The following is a 17609-nucleotide window of genomic DNA, read 5'->3' on the forward strand; positions in this document are numbered from 1 at the left end:
CAAGGATATCTTAGTTTATATTTGGAGAAGTCATATTGAAAGTCAGTTGTAAAGGCAGCAATCTAACTTCGTTGTCTTTCCTATTTGGGAGTAATCTAATTATATATTCGGTTTTACTATCCATATATCGAGACTTACACTTGCCTTCTTTGTGAGAATTTGAGGACTTTGTTCTTTGTTTCCTGTTTCTACTGCAAATTGATTTGTTGAATGAAATTTATACAGTGTCGCATTAATTGCTTGTTATTCGACTACGACATATTGAATCAATAATAATTACGTCAATTTATAATAAATTGTTAGACTGCTCTTAAAGATACGGAAGAATGTTTACAAAAGTGGAGAATTTCAAATATTAACTCACTTTTAATCTAAAAAAAATTTAGTAAAAGGAATTTTTTTCACTAAAAAATATACCGAGTGCTATAAGAAAACACAAGCTCTCTCCTATTTTGAATTTAACCATATACCCATAATTTCAAAAGGCATTAGAAGATATTGATATTTCACTTTTAATCTTATAAAAGGTATGGATAAAAGGAACTTCATTCCAAAAAAAAAAAAATTAACACACTAAAATATACTATCTCCGTATTTAATAAGCGCAACACTTTTCTTATTTAAAATAATTATAATAAGTGCAACCAAGCTCAAAATGGTATAAAAAATTCAATATTATTAGAAATATGCCACCAAACAGCAAGAGGGAACCACAATTTTTTGTTTTATCACTTGAATTATTCTACTATATTATGGTCCCAAATTCTTCGATATTCCCCCACTTTTTTATATTGTGCTTATTAAAAAACGGAGAAAGTATTATTTTCTCTTTCTTTCCTTTGTTGAACTAACACCAAACAACCTATCAAAGACAATCATATTGTGAATGACAAATTAGTTGGTAAATATCTAAAGAATATTACTCAAGCCAAGTGTTGAATTAAAACCAGTTTATACTATTGTCATTTGTGACTACACTAAACATTAAAAGCCATAAACTATAGTGAAATTCAAAACCAATTCCAAACAAATTATTAGTTTCAGCATCAAGGGTTAGACGGCTAGTATTAAAAAATGAAGGCAAGATAAATTTTGCGTTATCTTAGCTTCTTAATAATAAGAAATTCAAACTTTATGTTCTCGTTGTGTAGATAACTCAGTCACAGATACATTTCCTACATAACTTTGTCATAGACTTCTAAATAAGATAAGTACTTTATATATAGCTATATAATCGCACAACCAAGTGAAGTAAACACACAAATACAAGAGGAAAGGTAACATGGAAAGAGAATAAATCCTTGAAATCAAACAGTTTAATTACCCTCCTTTCACTTTCTGATTATGGGTAATATAGTGTCATAATCCTTTCAACTTTCTCTTTCCTCAGAACATTTATCTGTAATCTAACCAAAACAGTATACATAACGTTTATTACGAACTGAGGGATCAACAATATGATCATGAAGCATTATGACCTATGGGTTTGTAAATGTAATGTTCTCAATTACACCAGATCCACTTTTTTTTCTTCTATGTTCATGAACCATGGAAACTATAGTAGAGATGTAGAGCGAGTTGTATCCACAGATCTAGAGTCGGTCCGGCTTGCAGGGTCATACGATGTCTGGTGACACTAACAAAGTAACACAAAAGCCAAGACTATGATAGCATCAAGTCATCAATAGAACAAATGCTGCTTGTTTCTAGAGCAATATGTTTCACCCTGATCTGACTGCACAAATGAGCTATTAATAATTACAGGTCATGAACTCTCTTTGGTTCTATACGCACATACATCAACTACAGACAAAAACCCTGTACGGAAAAACGGCTGAGAAATCGGAAAAAGAAAAACTTACAAGTACAGGTATACAACAAGAGGGTCTTAGACTCGCTTCGGCCCTACAAGCACATACATCAACTACAAAGAGGCCTAGACAGGCAAAAGCTGGCTGAGAATTCCTCTTTTTATCTTCTATTTTTTTATTTTTCGATAAGGTGACAGGGACTCACTTCAGAGCTAGATAAGGGGAATCCCTCAAATAAATCCAAGAGATATGAGCCCTCAACCACATGGTTCTGAGGTAGGGAGCAATGGCAATGCATGTGTTATACCTAATTTGCAAGGTAGAAGAATATCCCCTTGCTTCTGATCTTCCATTCAGGGTGCTCAAGATTTAGTGCCGAACCATACGAATACAAGGAGCCTCAAATCTCTTTACCCTTAGTTGTTCCTTCTGCGACCTTGGAGCCATCATATACCGAGAGAAAGAAGGTACTTTGATTCTTCTGCAAAAATCTGACGCAACAACAAACGTCCATGAGCCAAATGTAAAAGGACATAATTCAAGCTGTTATGAAAAGACAAATTCTCACCCACTGAGTTGTAAGCAAACTGCGAGCTTTATAGAATAGAAGAGTGGGCAAGCGAACAGAGGCCAGGGGCGGGGGTTGCATCTTGTATGGGAGGATGACAGAGGTTTTGGGTTAGGTGGGTTTCTATCTTCTTTTTTCCCTCTTGGTCTATCATTTGTCTTTTGTTCGAATTTTTTTCTTGAAAATCTAAAGTTATTTTTCTTTTGAGGCATAATATTTATGGCAGAGTTCGTATTCTTGGCAAATCGGTGGTTCACTTTTACAACCCTATTATCATAAGTTTGCATTCTGATCTAGAACCTTTATTCTGTCGTCCGTTTGTACTACTATACACACTGACACAGCCACACTAGTTGATATTAAGTTAACTTTCAAAGACAAGACAGGGAGCAATCTGCTTCCTATTGCTGCTTCAGACAAGTATTGCAATCAGCAAGTAAACTTCTTGATATCTTGATCAATAGAATCCTAGATCCTCAGGCATAAGGCAACGCAATAGGCATATATAACACCCTTTATATGCTATGAAAAGGTAGTGCTACAGCCAGTAAAACAGGGTACATACCTGATAAAATCAACTAACTTTTGCTGCAAGCGTGTCATTGTTTCCTCTTCCATATTTACATAGGCAAGGAGCTCTGGCAATTTAACTGCGAAGAAGTGCACTAGTTAAAAACTAATAATACAAACATTGATTTGAAAGCACAACAGCATGCAAGCACTGTGACTGTCAGAAGCTCTAAAATCCATCTCAGAAAACATGAAGGGCCATTTACATCAGGAAGGGCATAAAGCCATAATTAATAGGATATGAGCTGGAAACTAACACCAGAAGTATGAACTACAAAGTAGTCCATGAGCTGGTAGGACACTGGCATCAATTGGAATCCACCATCATCACACGTATCAATAAAGAGAGAAGATAGATTTATCAAACCATATTGCACTCATCAGTAGCTTTTTTCAACAAATGCCATTGAAAGATATATAGGTGATCCGCCTATATCAACAGGGGAGAAGAAAATATCACCTTTCCACTATACCTTAACTTCCAACAATTCGTAGAGCAGAAGCCGCACCACCAATGACAGAGCTTAGCTAGAGCCAAAGGTGGAAATAGCCACTGCAACATATTCGTACACTTTTTGATTCTCGATACATATAGCTCATACTCAAGCTTTTATTTAGCTTACTTTAACATGTGCTTTAGTTTTTCCCCACAGTTTCCTTTTTTTTCTCTTTCCTTCTATTGCCCACTGTCTAATTTATACATTCCTCTTTCAAGCTTTCTTATTACTCCCAAGTGTCCATTGGTTTTAGTTGTAAGGGACGGCCTTTTTTTATCAAGTCAGTGCACACTTGACACAATTAGTCAATTCGGTTCTTTTCAAGTTTCTCGTTTCTCACAAATTTAGGCATTAGATATTATCATGTGGCATTTTTTAAATTGGTTTCAATGCATACGATATACTTCCAAATTATCAACTTTTATATAATTTTACCAATACGTATCTAAAGACATTAAAGACCAAATGCTGCATTGGACACCGTAAAAAATGCAAGTGTAGCCATAAAAGAAGAAAGAGGGGAAGTAAGTTTTGATGATTTTACAAAAAAAAGGATATGTATATATACATAAGCCATGCTTAAGCTTTGGTTGTCAGAGTTAGTTAATCTTTGGCAATTGCCTTGTAAGTATTATGCATTATTCTATAATGCGGGTTTCTTTACTAGATTTAATGGAAATATACTTTTAAACAACTATTCAGTTTATGAAATATTCCCTTCAATCCTCTCCCTACTTTCCGGTTTCATCTGTTCCGTAAGTGAATCCTCAGTTTTTTTCGCTTTCTACCCTACCTTGCCCCACTTAGTCCCACTTAATTCCACTCACTCTCACTCTCACAACCACAAACTTCCTCATATTTAAAAGCAAAACAAGACCACATATTGTCTCTCTCCTCCTTGATTTAGTATCTAGAGCTACGATAATCACAACTTGGAGGAACAGAGAGAGCATATTAAACAATCCATCCAGAAAAGGTAGAAGTTGCCATTGGTTTTTACAGTTTCCACTCCAATCTTTAACCATATCTTTCGTTACGTATTCGTAAAAAATACTGAAACTAAAAACAAGATCCCACATGATGATACTATAGTTACATGTGCAGTGGTGAGAATACATAGCCAAAATTTAGGTCCCTAAAGAAGACATTTCATTCAAGAAGAACAAATATGAACGCAGTCACATATAGTACTATATAAATGAGAAATTTTGGTAGATTCTGATCTGGAGAAAATATAAATTGATAATTAATGTGAAAGATTGGTAGTTTCGCCTCACTCTCACTCCCCCACCCCCAAAAAATAAAGAAGATAAAACGTTAAATAGTCAAATCCTAGCTTCATCTCTTTTCCCCAGCCAAATCCAATCAGAAGCACATTCTGCCACACTTACAATAAATAAATAAAAAGATACTCAGCAAGCTCAGTCTCAAAGTGACAACCTTACATATTATGATCCATTTTGGAGAAAAGAGGTCCCAGTCTTTCCACGTAAATTCTATTATTACCTAAAACAAGATTTGAGTATATACGATATAAGGCATGATTGAATTGGTTTGAGGCAGAGGTATTCGCCAGAGTACATGGAGTATACACAGACACAGCGGGCAACAAACTTATATTGTTATCTTCAATATATTACACGAACACTTGTTAGAACAAGCACATGAAGTATAGATAGAGATCGCAAAACTGGTTATTCTGATTGGATTCATTTCAAGTCATGTTTGGGGATGAGTCAATTGGTTCAGTTACGATTCAGGTCATATTCATCTATTTCCAACTTGATTATTATGATGAGTCAATCAATATTAGTCATATACTAATTAATTTTCAGGTTGGCTTGGGTCAAATTAGGGTCCAGTCACGTGATTCAGGTTAAGTTAGTTTGTGTCAGATAATGTCAGGTCCAAGTATAAAATAATGAAAACGAATGTGAGAGTATTCAAGGGCGAGCATACCAAAAAGACGCAACAGATGTTCCGCCCCGTAAACAGTTGATGGTGATACATTATTAGTTACAGCCTCATGATACTGCTGCCTTTCCTTTTTATACAGAAGCATCAATGGCAGTGCTTTGTCAAAATAACAGCGTAAACCATTCAAAATTTCTGTAATTGAATCGGTCATCCTATGAAAGAAAGAAAAGGAACAATAAATATTGTCAATGAGGCAACTTTTCTGAAAATTTCTACAAAGATAAGTAGTACAGGGTCAGCAAGACCCAGCAGCCAGCTTTATTATTAGGTCATAGGTGTCACTTCATTATTGAAGAACTGGATATACATGATTAAGGCTCCGTTTGGTTGGATGTAAAGCATTTTCAATGTAAAATGATTGTTTATGTAAAACATTTTACATCGAAAATCCAATTGTGAAGCTAATTTTCCTTTGTTTAGTTCAATGTAAAAAAAGTTATGGAAAAGAAAACATAGAAGAGGATGGATAAGAGGAGAGTAAAAGGTTGCTAAGGAGAAGGGAGGAAAATGTGTTTTCTCTTCTTTGTTAAAGGAAAATAATTTTCACCTAGAGCTCCTTTGATGGAAAACTTGTTTTACACCCCTTACCATACCAAACAACGGAAAATGAGAGGAAAAGGAAAACTCATTTTCATGAAAAATATTTTACACCCTACCAAACGGAGACTAAGAGCAAGATCTTCATGAAGTCCACAACCTAGAATCATCATCATATGTAAATGATGTGTATCATTGTCTCTCTATACTTGCCGCCAAGACTGTCGATGTATGCTTAAAGAAGAAAAAAACTGCAATGACCATTTCAAATTCAAGTTTCTAAAAGCCTAAATTATTAAAGTCAGAACATTAGGGGTGCGTTCTCTTCACCTGAATTATCCTGAATTTATCTAAACTTATTTGCGTTCATTTTATAAGGTGTTAAGAGTCATCTAAACTTATCTGAAAACTGAAATGAACTTATCCAAACTTATTTAACCTCAAACTTATTTTTTTAAGGTGAAAAGAATGCACCCTAAAAAAGCAATTCTTTTTGCAAATACGAACTAAGTCTTTGTGTCCCTTCTTATATGACATAGTTTCTTTGTGTGAAGAACACTTTGATGCTGTCACTTAATCCTACGTTACTTGGACAATTGAACTTCAGGACAAAGATTGCATAAAGATAATGATTTCCTTCAACTATGAAACTCTAAGACACAAGGGGTTAGGTCGGATGATTGATCCTTCAAAAAATTCGAAATCTAAAACAGTTTCTATTCAGACTCCGTTTGGTAGGGCGTAAAATGTTTTCTTGGAAAATTGTTTTCCTCTATTTTCAGTTTTACATTGTTTGGGTGGCAAAAGGGTGTAAAACCATTTTCCCTTGGGGTAAAATTACTCTCACAATGATGGAAAACCATTTTCCCTTCATAACTGTTTTCCTGATCTCTCTTGTACATTCCTCTCACTACCTTCTTACTTTCCCTTTTATTTTCCTTCCATTTCATCATTTTTCTTACATGGAACGAAACAACGGAATACTAATTTTGGAATGTGTTTTACATTGTAAATTGTTTTCCATGAAAATCATTTTACACTGAAATTGTTTTACGCCCTACCAAACGGAACCTTAAACAAAATTGTTTCATGTTTAGAGTTTTAGAGAAATTCAGCTCAGTAATTAATATTTCCTTCTGATAACAGCTTGTCCTCTTGCTTTCTGACACAATCATTCACACACTTATCATGTCCCAAAGATACAAAACATGCATGTAGTTCCTCCGTTTTTTTTACTTGCAACACTTTTTTTTCCATCAACTCCAACGCAAAATTTGGGTAGGAGAGAAGTAGAGAGGAAAAAAAAAGAGGGCCCCATGTGATTGGAGAGGGATAGAGAGAAAGGAAAAGCAAAAGTAGAAAGTGTTGCAATATGAAAGTGTTGCAAGTAAAACAAACGGAAGAAGTAGAACAAAGTGTCATATCAAGGAAAACAAAATGATTCAAAAAGTTAAGACACCTGGAACCACTTACGTGCCATCTTTTCTTGTTCGATATTCAAGATATTTCTTTAATATATCATCCACGTTTGGAGAGCGAGGCAGCTTAACAAGCTGCAGGGACAGAAATTGACATGGATTTATTCATCTATAGAAGATTTTGGCAAACACCAGCCAAAAGGTGAGAAGAATGAGTAGATAATAGAGCAGGACAAAAGATACAATATAGAGCAAGACAGATTGACAATGAAGTCGAACAATAATTATTATGTTCAAGTATATAAACATATGACATATCAACAAAAAAAGATAGATTACTCAACATGTGATAAGAGAAAAGATTCATTAAAATATGTTATCCAAAGCTTCCCAACCAATGTAAATTGACACATTGACACTTGCAGATACTGGTAAACATAAAACGTCCGGACACGAGTAGTTAAGACTACAGATTATAGATTTAATATGATAAGTGTAGTTATCTGCAAATCGAGGTAACAGAAGCACTCAGAGTCTGATTAATTCAGATGTAGTTGTCAATGAGACACAAAGTGACAAATGGGAAGCAACGAAAAAACCCAGATTTGGCATATACCTTGCACACTTCCTGAAGCAACGGAAAGCTCAAAAGTTGAAGGATTATAGTTTTGATAATTGGGTCCTCAATTCTGGTGCTACCTCATCAAAAACCCAGCTTGGATGGACTAAGTTCCCCAACTCACCTACTTAAAGGGGGAAAAAATGTGACATTGCACCTTCAATCGTATTTGCTTAAGCATTTCTTAATATCACTTGTATACCTTGTTTTACCTTCAATCGTACTACCTTCGCTTTTTTTTAGTTGCTACATTTTCCTTAAATGATTGCTTTTTTTACTTGCTACATTGTTTCAACTTTCCTTATTAGGAGACTTGGCCAACAAAAAAGTAATAGTATTATATTTGTTTCCCTCTTCTTCCACCAAAAAATACTACTTTTTTCCCTTTTCCCACCTTATTTAATGCTTAAGGGGTTAAAACATACACCAAAAAAGAATGAAAGGGACATCTCCCAAAAACTAGTGAAAACAACAATGTAGCAAATAAAAAAATCCAAGGGAGTATTTGCTTAATCATTTCTAAATACTCCCTCCGCTTTTATTTATTTGCTACATTCTTGTTTACACAAGAATTTAGGAGATGTCCCTTTCATTCTTTTTTGGTGTACTTTTTGACCCCTTTAACATTAAATAAGGTGGGAAAAGGGAAAAAAGTAGTACTTTTTGGTGGAAGAAGAGGGGAAACAAATATAATACTATTACTTTTTGTTGGGCCAAGTCTCCTAATAAGGAAATGTAGCAAATGAAAAAAAGCAACCCTTTTTGGAAAATGTAGCAAATAAATAAAAGCAGAGGGAGTATCACTTTAAACCCTTTCTAATTTTCATTTCCTCAAAAAGCTAAAACCCCCTGATCATGACCCCCCCCCCCCCACAAAAAAAAAACAATGAGATTTAGATTACCCGTTACCCTGAACAATTTTATTGTCAATGTAGCCCTCACCCACCACTACCACTGCCACTGTGTCACCAACCTTACCACCACCCACACAGACATAGCACTGTCAACCCTGGACCTCCTAGTGCCCTAGCCCTACCAACCACTGCCCTACAGCACCAAAAATGAACACCAATGCCAATCGTACATTTCCATCATAGCCCAACACCACCTGACCACCAGCACCAATGTGTCCCCCAGTGAGTAACCATACACCACGCACCATAACTCAACAATAACCACACCATTACATAAGCAACACATTAATCCATCCGAAAGAGCAGACAGCCCAAAAAAAGAGTATATTTAATTTAATGATAGATAACTACATGAGAGTGAAAAGACGATTCATGAGAGCAAAAAGAGACGACTAGAAATCCGACCTTAACATGATCGAATTGCAGCCATCAAGACTCTAGATTTACGACCTCGGTGCTCCAGTTTGACAACTAAATAATCAGACCCATAACATTGTTGTTAGTGACCTAGGAGAATGACAGTGTGGGGAAGGACGAGAGAGAATGAAGGATTCCAGGAATTTCTTATTGTCATGCATATAACCTGGAAAAGGGGGGATAACACCAAAAGAAAAGGAGCAAAGTAGGAAGGCAACTACAACTCTACAAGTCAATAGGGATTAACAGAATGAATTTGATTGCTCAAATTTGACACTAAAGTAAGCAGAACAATAGCAGCTTTAGCTCAGCATGCTCAACCAATCTGCTGCCATAGAACATCCGCTGTATTCAGGTAAATAATTTAAATGTGAATTTTGATCCTTCTCTCAAAGGAGCAATATGAAGAAGTGAACAACATCCTAAATTCCTAATACTATATCAGGAAGAAGAAGAATGCAGACATCCCAAAACTACAAGTGGATGAAAATTGATGTTATGACCCAATACCTTGTCCTTTTGTGATACAAACTCCCAATCATCAACCAGTTGCTTCTTCAACGTTGATGGCATCTGGATCTTCACAAGTTTTTCAGCAGAAATGCTTTCCTTCTAAAAAATAAAAAACCGTATCCATCGCCTTCAAAAATCAGAGACAAGCTTTGTATCCAACATAAATGGCACTGAAACAAGTATTGCTTTCACTAAAAACAGCAGAACACACTCGTGTATACAGAACGCAATCAGTGGGAGAAGGAAAAACAACCTACTAAGTAAACAATGACATTAAATTTGATAACTATCTTAATTATGTAAAATTTATCACACTAATTCATTGAGGAGAAATCGGAAGACAGCTTTTAGGAAAATACTGCACAGATTCAAAGAGGATGAGAATAAAATGCTGAAGTTTTTTAGAAGCAACGAAATAACTTTTAGTAGAGTCCGAAGCCGAGGCAGAAAGAGCGTGAATTCAATTGCAAAAAAGATGACAAAGACAGTCACGACTTCACGAACTATTGAGTTTTCAATTTCACATTTTCACCACAACAAAAACCTAAGTGAAGTAGTACTAGTGCACTAGTTTATTTGTAAGAAGTATCATATCTGTCTCCTAAGAAATTTGTCTTGAATAGGGAAATAATTTTCATATTTTAGCATTGTAAACAGTGATGTCCTCTCACAACCAAGAGCTTATGGAGAAGAGACATCAAGGGAGAAGGATCTGTGCACAGCAGATGACATCTTACTCGCGCTTGTTTTTCCTGAGAAACTAAAAAAGAGATTTGCCAAAACATTAGGTACATTTTTGACAGGTGAAAAATTAATCACTCTCTTATCTTGGAAAATTTTAAGACATGTTATGTACTGGAGATACAAAACTTGAAAATGAGTATTGTAAGGTAGGGAAAGAGTAAAAGTAGAAGCACAGCTGGGAAGGAAGGTAGACAATATTTTTTAAGTGATCACTGTGGATTCAAACAAGGGACACCCTTGAGAAACAAAAAAATGACCGCACTTTTGTGCTCCTTACTCAAAGCAAGTAAAATAGACAGCTATGCTGCCGTGACATTTGAAATTTTAAACATTTTGAACAACACATACAGGAACTACCATTATTCTTGCAGGGAGGAACGTATTAATTTAACTTCACATATGCAGATAGCTCGCATAAATGGAAGCAAACCTCGTCAGTCTTACGCTTTTTCCCTTTTGCCACTGCATAAAATCAAGAAAACATATATATAATTATCAAGAAAGTTTACCTCTTGAAAGGTTGTGCATACAAATGCAATACAATAATCATACAACAATTCCTGCAAGCTACAATTATTTGAAAAGTAGAGTAAAAAATAGAAATAAAAGAGAGTAATTGCAAACAAGAGCTAATACCATAAGGAACAAAAAAGGAAATAATGACCCGCTTCCCCCAAGGCCCCATACCATGCTGTATACAGTACATTCAATGTATAGAAAACCTATATAATAGGTAATAGCATTACGGCCATGAGGGATGCATAATAGCCTCATTGGCCCGACTTTTGTGGTTTATACTATTAGCAAGCTTACAACCCTATTCATACAAAGATAGTCATCTAAAGGCGTGTTCTCTTCAACTTATTTTTCCAGAACTTATTGGAACGTATTTGAGCTTATTGGAACTTGTTGAAGCTTCTTTCATAACGTGTTAGGAATTATTTGAACTTATCTACACTAATATGAACTTATTGGAGCTTATCTTGACTTATTAGACCTGAAACTTATTGTTCAAAGGTGAATCAAACTTATGTGAGAGTTGAGACTGGTTCCAGTGAAAATCCTTGAACTTTAGAGAACCAGTTAGGGCAGTGCTGTTGGAGTAAACATAATACCAGGGCCAGGGAAATTTTTTAGATCCTCAATACAGCCAAAGGCCTTAGTCTCTTAAAAAGCAATGGTCTTCTCCAATCATTAATGAGGCAGCTGTTGGAAAGACACTTTATAGTAACAGTTCATACCACATCGATGACCTTTAACTCATAAAAAAGCCATACATAGCCCTAAGAGATAAGTATAAGAAGCAAAAAGTGGAAACAATAAACTTAAGGATCACCAATTGACGCGTGATTGTGACATGAATTCCTTTCTTGCATCAAACATGCATTTATGCAGGGAGAGGGGGATATAAACCATCATGTCCTTATTCCCCTCCACAAACAACACCCATCGCTAAAATAGGAACAAGAAGGAAAGGGAATTATTCAAAAAACATGCAAAATACAAGCTGTTTAATGAAGATAAAGTAACTAAACTACTAACTAAATAGTTTAAGACAAGCTGCCTACATTACCATTGTTCTTCGGTTCCTCTTTATCCATTTTTGCATCTACAATAACAACCAAAAGGATAAGCAATGAGAACACAAGATTGAATCTCTCAAGCAGGTAACTAAAAATATTGTACTCTTGTCAGTCCCCCAGCAAGCATGCAGAAGTATGACCACCATAGTCCAAAAATACCAAATCTTGGCCTAAGAGACGAGATGATATTGCTTACCAAAAAGCGAATCCACAATTAACCTATCAAGGAAACCAATTCAACAAAATTCTTCAAGTCATTTGGAGGAAGACCTATCAAGGCTACACTCAAACATTTTGCTAGGGCTAGTAGTCTCAAATATAAATATAAAAGCCTATGAGAAGACAAAAGTGATAGCAATCCGTTAGGTAAAAATCAACATCATAAAGCACACCATTCTCTGCATTATATTCACAAGCAAGATCCAACATCAACAGATCCTAGGGTTATCATCGAAACAACATAACTGGTCTGTAAAATGGTGGTGTAATCATGATTAGCATGGTGAGCAAGTAGTCAGGAAACTCTAGAAACTATAGAAAGCTCAATAATATATGTAGAAGAAAAAAAAACACTTAAAAAAAGCCATTACACATACTCAACAAAAGCAGATTACATATATTGCAATGCATAAGCTAAAGTTGACTGAGAGACCTATATAAGAAAGCTATAAATATTGGTCCATGCACAGCCATAAATGCTTGGAAGTGACATTCATTAAACAGTTTTTGAGTTAGATATCCAATTTTCGTTCATCCACATAATCAATAAACTTCAAAAGGAACAACAATTTCCAAAGGCATGTTTTTTAAAGACCTGATCAATTACAATTTACATATAAAAACATTATGTACTTGTATGAACAAGGAAATGGCTATCCAGTAGAACCTTTTGGCTTTGTCTGTGCAGAACGTCCAGACTTATGATGCTTGTCTGCACCTAGCTTCTTTTCCAGAGCCAGCTGTTTTTGGATATTTTCATCCGTAATTTTCATCAAGCGATCCGCACTAACCCATTCATCCCAACTGTTGGAAAGAAATGCATTTTATGTAACATATCTCTATCTAACTCCCTTGTATGAGCTACGCAAATATCAGATAGTAAACCAATACAAATAAACCCAGCAAATTACAGAGACCATTACAACATTTAAAGGTTTGAAGTTGGACCAAAGCCAACTTGTATGAGTTTGTATTAAACTACATATACTGAAACAAATTGCCTGGACCATAAGTCATAGATTATTGAAAGACTAAAAAAAAGATCTGCATGAAAGTTTCATAACTATGACAAGATTGTCATCTTTATGAGTTAAAACACAATCAGAAGAAAATTTTATTGACTCAAGGAAGCCATGTGTTACAGAGAAACATGGGGGTGGGGGATAAAGAATTCCAGCATAACCTTTAGATCAATGGGCTTGAAAGAAGGGTACTTACTTTTTGTTCCAACCCTGCAAAAGAGGAAAGATGCTAGTATAATTCAGTAATTTAGGTATTTAGTATACGCCAAAATTAACAGCTCAAGAAAAAGATTAAACAGCAGATGCCATATCTAAACTGAAGAAAACTGTCAATTTTGCTTACCCAAGACAGCCAAATCAACAAAAGAAAGTAAGAAATTAGCACTTACAAGGTAATGGACAAAATATCGCCACTCTTTTTTACGAGTCTCAATTTTTTGAACCTGACAACATCACATTATGCATCATTAGTGTAGGCAAGCAGAAAAATATATTCAGAAAACTTGCAAGGTCATACAAATGCACTCACAATGACCACTAGTGTGGATACCAGTTTTTGAACTCTGTGATGGGGAGGGGGGGGATATCTTTGGTTCCAGGACTGACAAGGATTTTGAGTAAACATCTCAAATTTTTGAGATAGATATTATTAGGGCAGAGCTACTAGCATAGTAGCTAAATACATGTCATAGCACTCTAAAGCAGTTATCTGACTACAGAGGATGGTAGAACAGTGGAGCATTAACCTCCTGAATATAACTTCCCTTCAAACCCCAGGGACCAGTTGCCTTGCTAGACCTTAGGGCATCTCCAACAATTCTTTCTGTCTCAGCTTAAGACAAGTCTGCTTTAAGATTGCAGAAAAAAGCAAACTTGGCTAAATCAGCCACCTTACCTGGACTTAGTAGACGAAAATATGTCTCAGAACATCAAAAGAAGAACAGCCAGTCAATTTATGGATGAGCTACAAGGATGGAGATGTGTGACACGAGTGTGCTTCTGGTTTGCTACAAGCCTCCAAACAATATATATATATAGAATTGAGTTCATATGAGAATGCATACTTATATGAGATATGAGAATGAATTTTACGCGATAAAGCTCTTATGAATAAGTGATGTAACTCTAATGAAAAATTGATGTAAGTCCAAAAAAATGAATATTAGAAAAAAAAAAAAAAATTGAGCCAGGGGGGTGTAACTCTAATGAACAATTGTTATAACTCTAATTCAATCATGTGGTTGAGATTGATTCTCATTTTTCATGTAAGGAGCAATCTCATGTGATCTTACCCCTATATATATATATATATATATATATATATATCGCAATGTTATGAAATGAGATCTTGTTGTATTTATTCAATGTGCATTTTCAAAATATGAAACTTTACAATTTTTACTAACATGTAAACAGAGATATTAATGGTCGAATGTGCACATCGAAGTCGTGAAGAAGAAGTGTAAACAATACAAAGAAAGGATGTACAGAACATCTAGGCTAACAACCATAGTATCTACTATCTAGCCCACAAGCAGATTTCCTTTACTTGCTATTGTGGCATTGGCAAGTGAGATCATTATCTAGCTTGCCATTAGAGCAAACTTAATGGACTTTTGGGTCAAACTCAAACGTATGCTTGCCACGACATAAAGAAAATTTCCACCGTGCGAACTAGTGAAGATCTCTTTTCAAAGTACATATCATTTTTCCATAGGTCAGTTTACATATAAGCAGGATTGTGGTTTCCAAGCATTTCAAACACATGACATCTTTCCAAAATCAAATAACCAACAGATTTTTGGTTTTCGGTTCACAGAATAAAATTTTATCACCATTCCCATAGGCCAAAACTGATGAAATAGTGCTACACACTTTCAGCCTTCTGCTAAAATGGTAAATTTGTAGCTCAAGAACTTAAACATAGATCTGTAGGGTTTTGTGTGATGACAATGGTTCAAACAACATGGTAGACGGAAGAGCGAAGAAACCCACATGCGGGTGGGAAGGCTCTATGCTCGATGGGTTGTTGGTTGCTGAGCTTCCAGCAGTTCTGTCTCGTGAGGTTGAACGAGCAGCTTGCCTTGTCTCACATCTCAGTTTTCCAGGGTTCTTTTCTTTAGGTTTGGAGATTAAATCTTGGCCATTAATTCTTATTTATGCATAATAGTACAAAGACCCTTTTTCACCCCACCCCACCTCCCCAAAACCATGCATCTCAATAATTTCACATTCAAATTTTAAGTTCTAGGATTTCTAGAGGGGAGAGAGAGAGTTTGTGAGAGCTTGTTGTTCATAATTCATCCTCCATTTATTCCATAGCGCAAATTGTACATCCTAGTGTGTTTGTCCCTTGCTTTTCTTATTTTCAAATCCTTTAGTTTTTGTTCAATTTCTTGCTTCTTGTTGACAATTGTTAATTGTCACAATTAGACTGCGCTTGTTTCTAAATCACAACAAGATAATGCCAACAAATAATTAGCTTTACTAGCAAATGACTTATTAGAAGTATCCATGACAGGGTGTACATGTGAATAAATATAAAATTACACATTACAGTTTCAAATCTATGGCCATCAACACAATATTCACAACTTACAAGTAAATAAATTCACCATTTCTTACATATATCAAACAATGTCAATCAAAATCATAATTATCGACATATACAACTATGAAGTATGTTCCAGTAAATATTCAATAATCCTCCTTGATATCCTAGATAAATTTTCACAAATTCCACTCCTAGTCCTAATGCACCCCAAATTTCAATTAGAAGCTTCCCAAATCAAGAACCACTAACAAAATCAATGTGAGAATCAATATATCTCCTGATTACCATAGCTCCATGAAACCTCAACACGCATACTATCAATGACATTCATAACCTAATCCATAATACATTCCAATTCCTCAAAATTCACCTTTCTCATGAATCAATCAAAACAAACACACCAAAATCTTCCATTCTACATCTCCAATTTAGCAGCAAACAAGTGAATTGACAAAACTAATTCAGCCAAAAAAACGACAGAAAAAAGACGTAAAATCCGAAGAAAGAGAAAGATAAACCTTGGCTTCATAGATGCGAGGACCATGATAAGCGAGGACTTTCTCGCCTTCGGAGTAGAGTCTAGTTGTAGGATCCGGAAGTCCGCCATTAGAGGAATCGCTTCCACCTGCGTTGCCGGAATCGTCTTTTCCACCGGTGTTCGAGCTTCCCATCTTTCTCTTCCCTGCGCACGCACACTCACTCCACAAAGAATTGTTTGTTTTTCAGTCTCAGTCGGTCAAAAAGAATTATACAAGTAACAAGCGGACCACTTCCGCGCCTAACTTCTAATCTTCGCGGCCCAAACCTATGTTTGAAATTTTCACCTGTTGCCCTGTTGGGGTTGTTGGTTTCTTCTTTCCCACAAAACTATCCCAATGGTGTATTTGGTTTGACGGAAAAATAATTTTAACGAAAAGTAATTTTAATGGGAAATCATTTTTCATAGAAAAACTCAGTATTAGATTGATTTTCATTTTCCTTTGTTTGGTTCCAAGAAAAGTAATTTTCCTTTGAAGTCATCCTTTGTTTGTGTTGTGTTAGTGTTTGATAAAGTAGAAGAAAGTGTAGTTTTTCTTGCCTCTTTAAAGAAAGTAATTTTTCGACCTTAGAAAATGAAGTTCAACCCAAATTTTTCCCTTCATTGATCTCGTCCAAACCAAACAGAGAAAATTAAGTGTAGACACATAATCGTGTTGCCCTATTTAAGGATCCAATGATGAAACATATCACGATTTTAATTGGTCCGACCTAAGGAGAGAGTTGTCCGAAAAGCCAAAACTATTTTTTAAAGTGTTAAAGCATGTTTTTAGTAATCCAAAATCGTGTTTTAAAGCTCAATTAATTATTGTTGATAATTAATTGAATTTTGAGTCTAAACTTTGAAAAGGCCCAATTAATGGTTTTTATTTTTAAAAATAAATAATTTCAAAGATATTTTTATAATTGATATCGGATTTCCGGATCTAAATGATGAAAGAAAATCTTTCAAAACACGTTTTAAAATTAAGCTGTCAAAACGTGTCTGAAGCAAGGCGGTGCACATGCGCACCACGTGCGGGCAGCGCACGGGTCAAGCTGCGCCAAGCGCATCAATCTGCGCATGGCACGTGGCTTCGTGATTCACATAGCGCTCTCCCTGCGTGACG

The 17609-nt window shown here is 35.5% G+C and overlaps 1 protein-coding gene across 2 annotated transcripts; it reads right to left on the reverse strand.

Annotated features, from left to right (window-relative positions):
• Positions 1 to 1645: 1645 nt before the first annotated feature.
• Positions 1646 to 16843, reverse strand: LOC104894890 (protein MRG1). Of its 2 annotated transcripts, none has more exons than XM_048646260.1 (11): positions 16482 to 16843; positions 13799 to 13852; positions 13606 to 13619; positions 13055 to 13191; positions 12159 to 12194; positions 11016 to 11047; positions 9839 to 9940; positions 7434 to 7513; positions 5406 to 5575; positions 2945 to 3029; positions 1646 to 2302 (listed from the first exon to the last, which is right to left on the reverse strand). In XM_048646260.1, exons 1-11 carry the CDS (start codon positions 16632 to 16634, stop codon positions 2212 to 2214), a joined length of 954 nt encoding a protein of 317 aa, XP_048502217.1. In that variant the 5' UTR covers positions 16635 to 16843; the 3' UTR covers positions 1646 to 2211. The 2 variants fall into 2 exon arrangements, with proteins under 2 accessions (XP_048502217.1, XP_057251595.1); XM_057395612.1 differs by having other exon boundaries at positions 13606 to 13638.
• Positions 16844 to 17609: the final 766 nt, after the last annotated feature.

The sequence above is a fragment of the Beta vulgaris genome, chromosome 6 (genome assembly GCF_026745355.1).
Source record: "Beta vulgaris subsp. vulgaris cultivar EL10 chromosome 6, EL10.2, whole genome shotgun sequence".
Taxonomy (NCBI): Eukaryota; Viridiplantae; Streptophyta; class Magnoliopsida; order Caryophyllales; family Amaranthaceae; genus Beta; species Beta vulgaris.

Excerpts from the sequence above, each read along its gene's own strand:
- LOC104894890 (XM_048646260.1), bottom strand. The coding sequence starts at position 16,634 with ATGGGAAGCTCGAACACCGGTGGAAAAGACGATTCCGGCAACGCAGGT. Across the intron at positions 12,195-13,054 it reads TGCACAGACAAAGCCAAAAG|ATGCAAAAATGGATAAAGAG; the intron begins GTTCTACTGGAT and ends TTGTTATTGTAG. Across the intron at positions 11,048-12,158 it reads AGAGGAACCGAAGAACAATG|TGGCAAAAGGGAAAAAGCGT; the intron begins GTAATGTAGGCA and ends GATTTTATGCAG.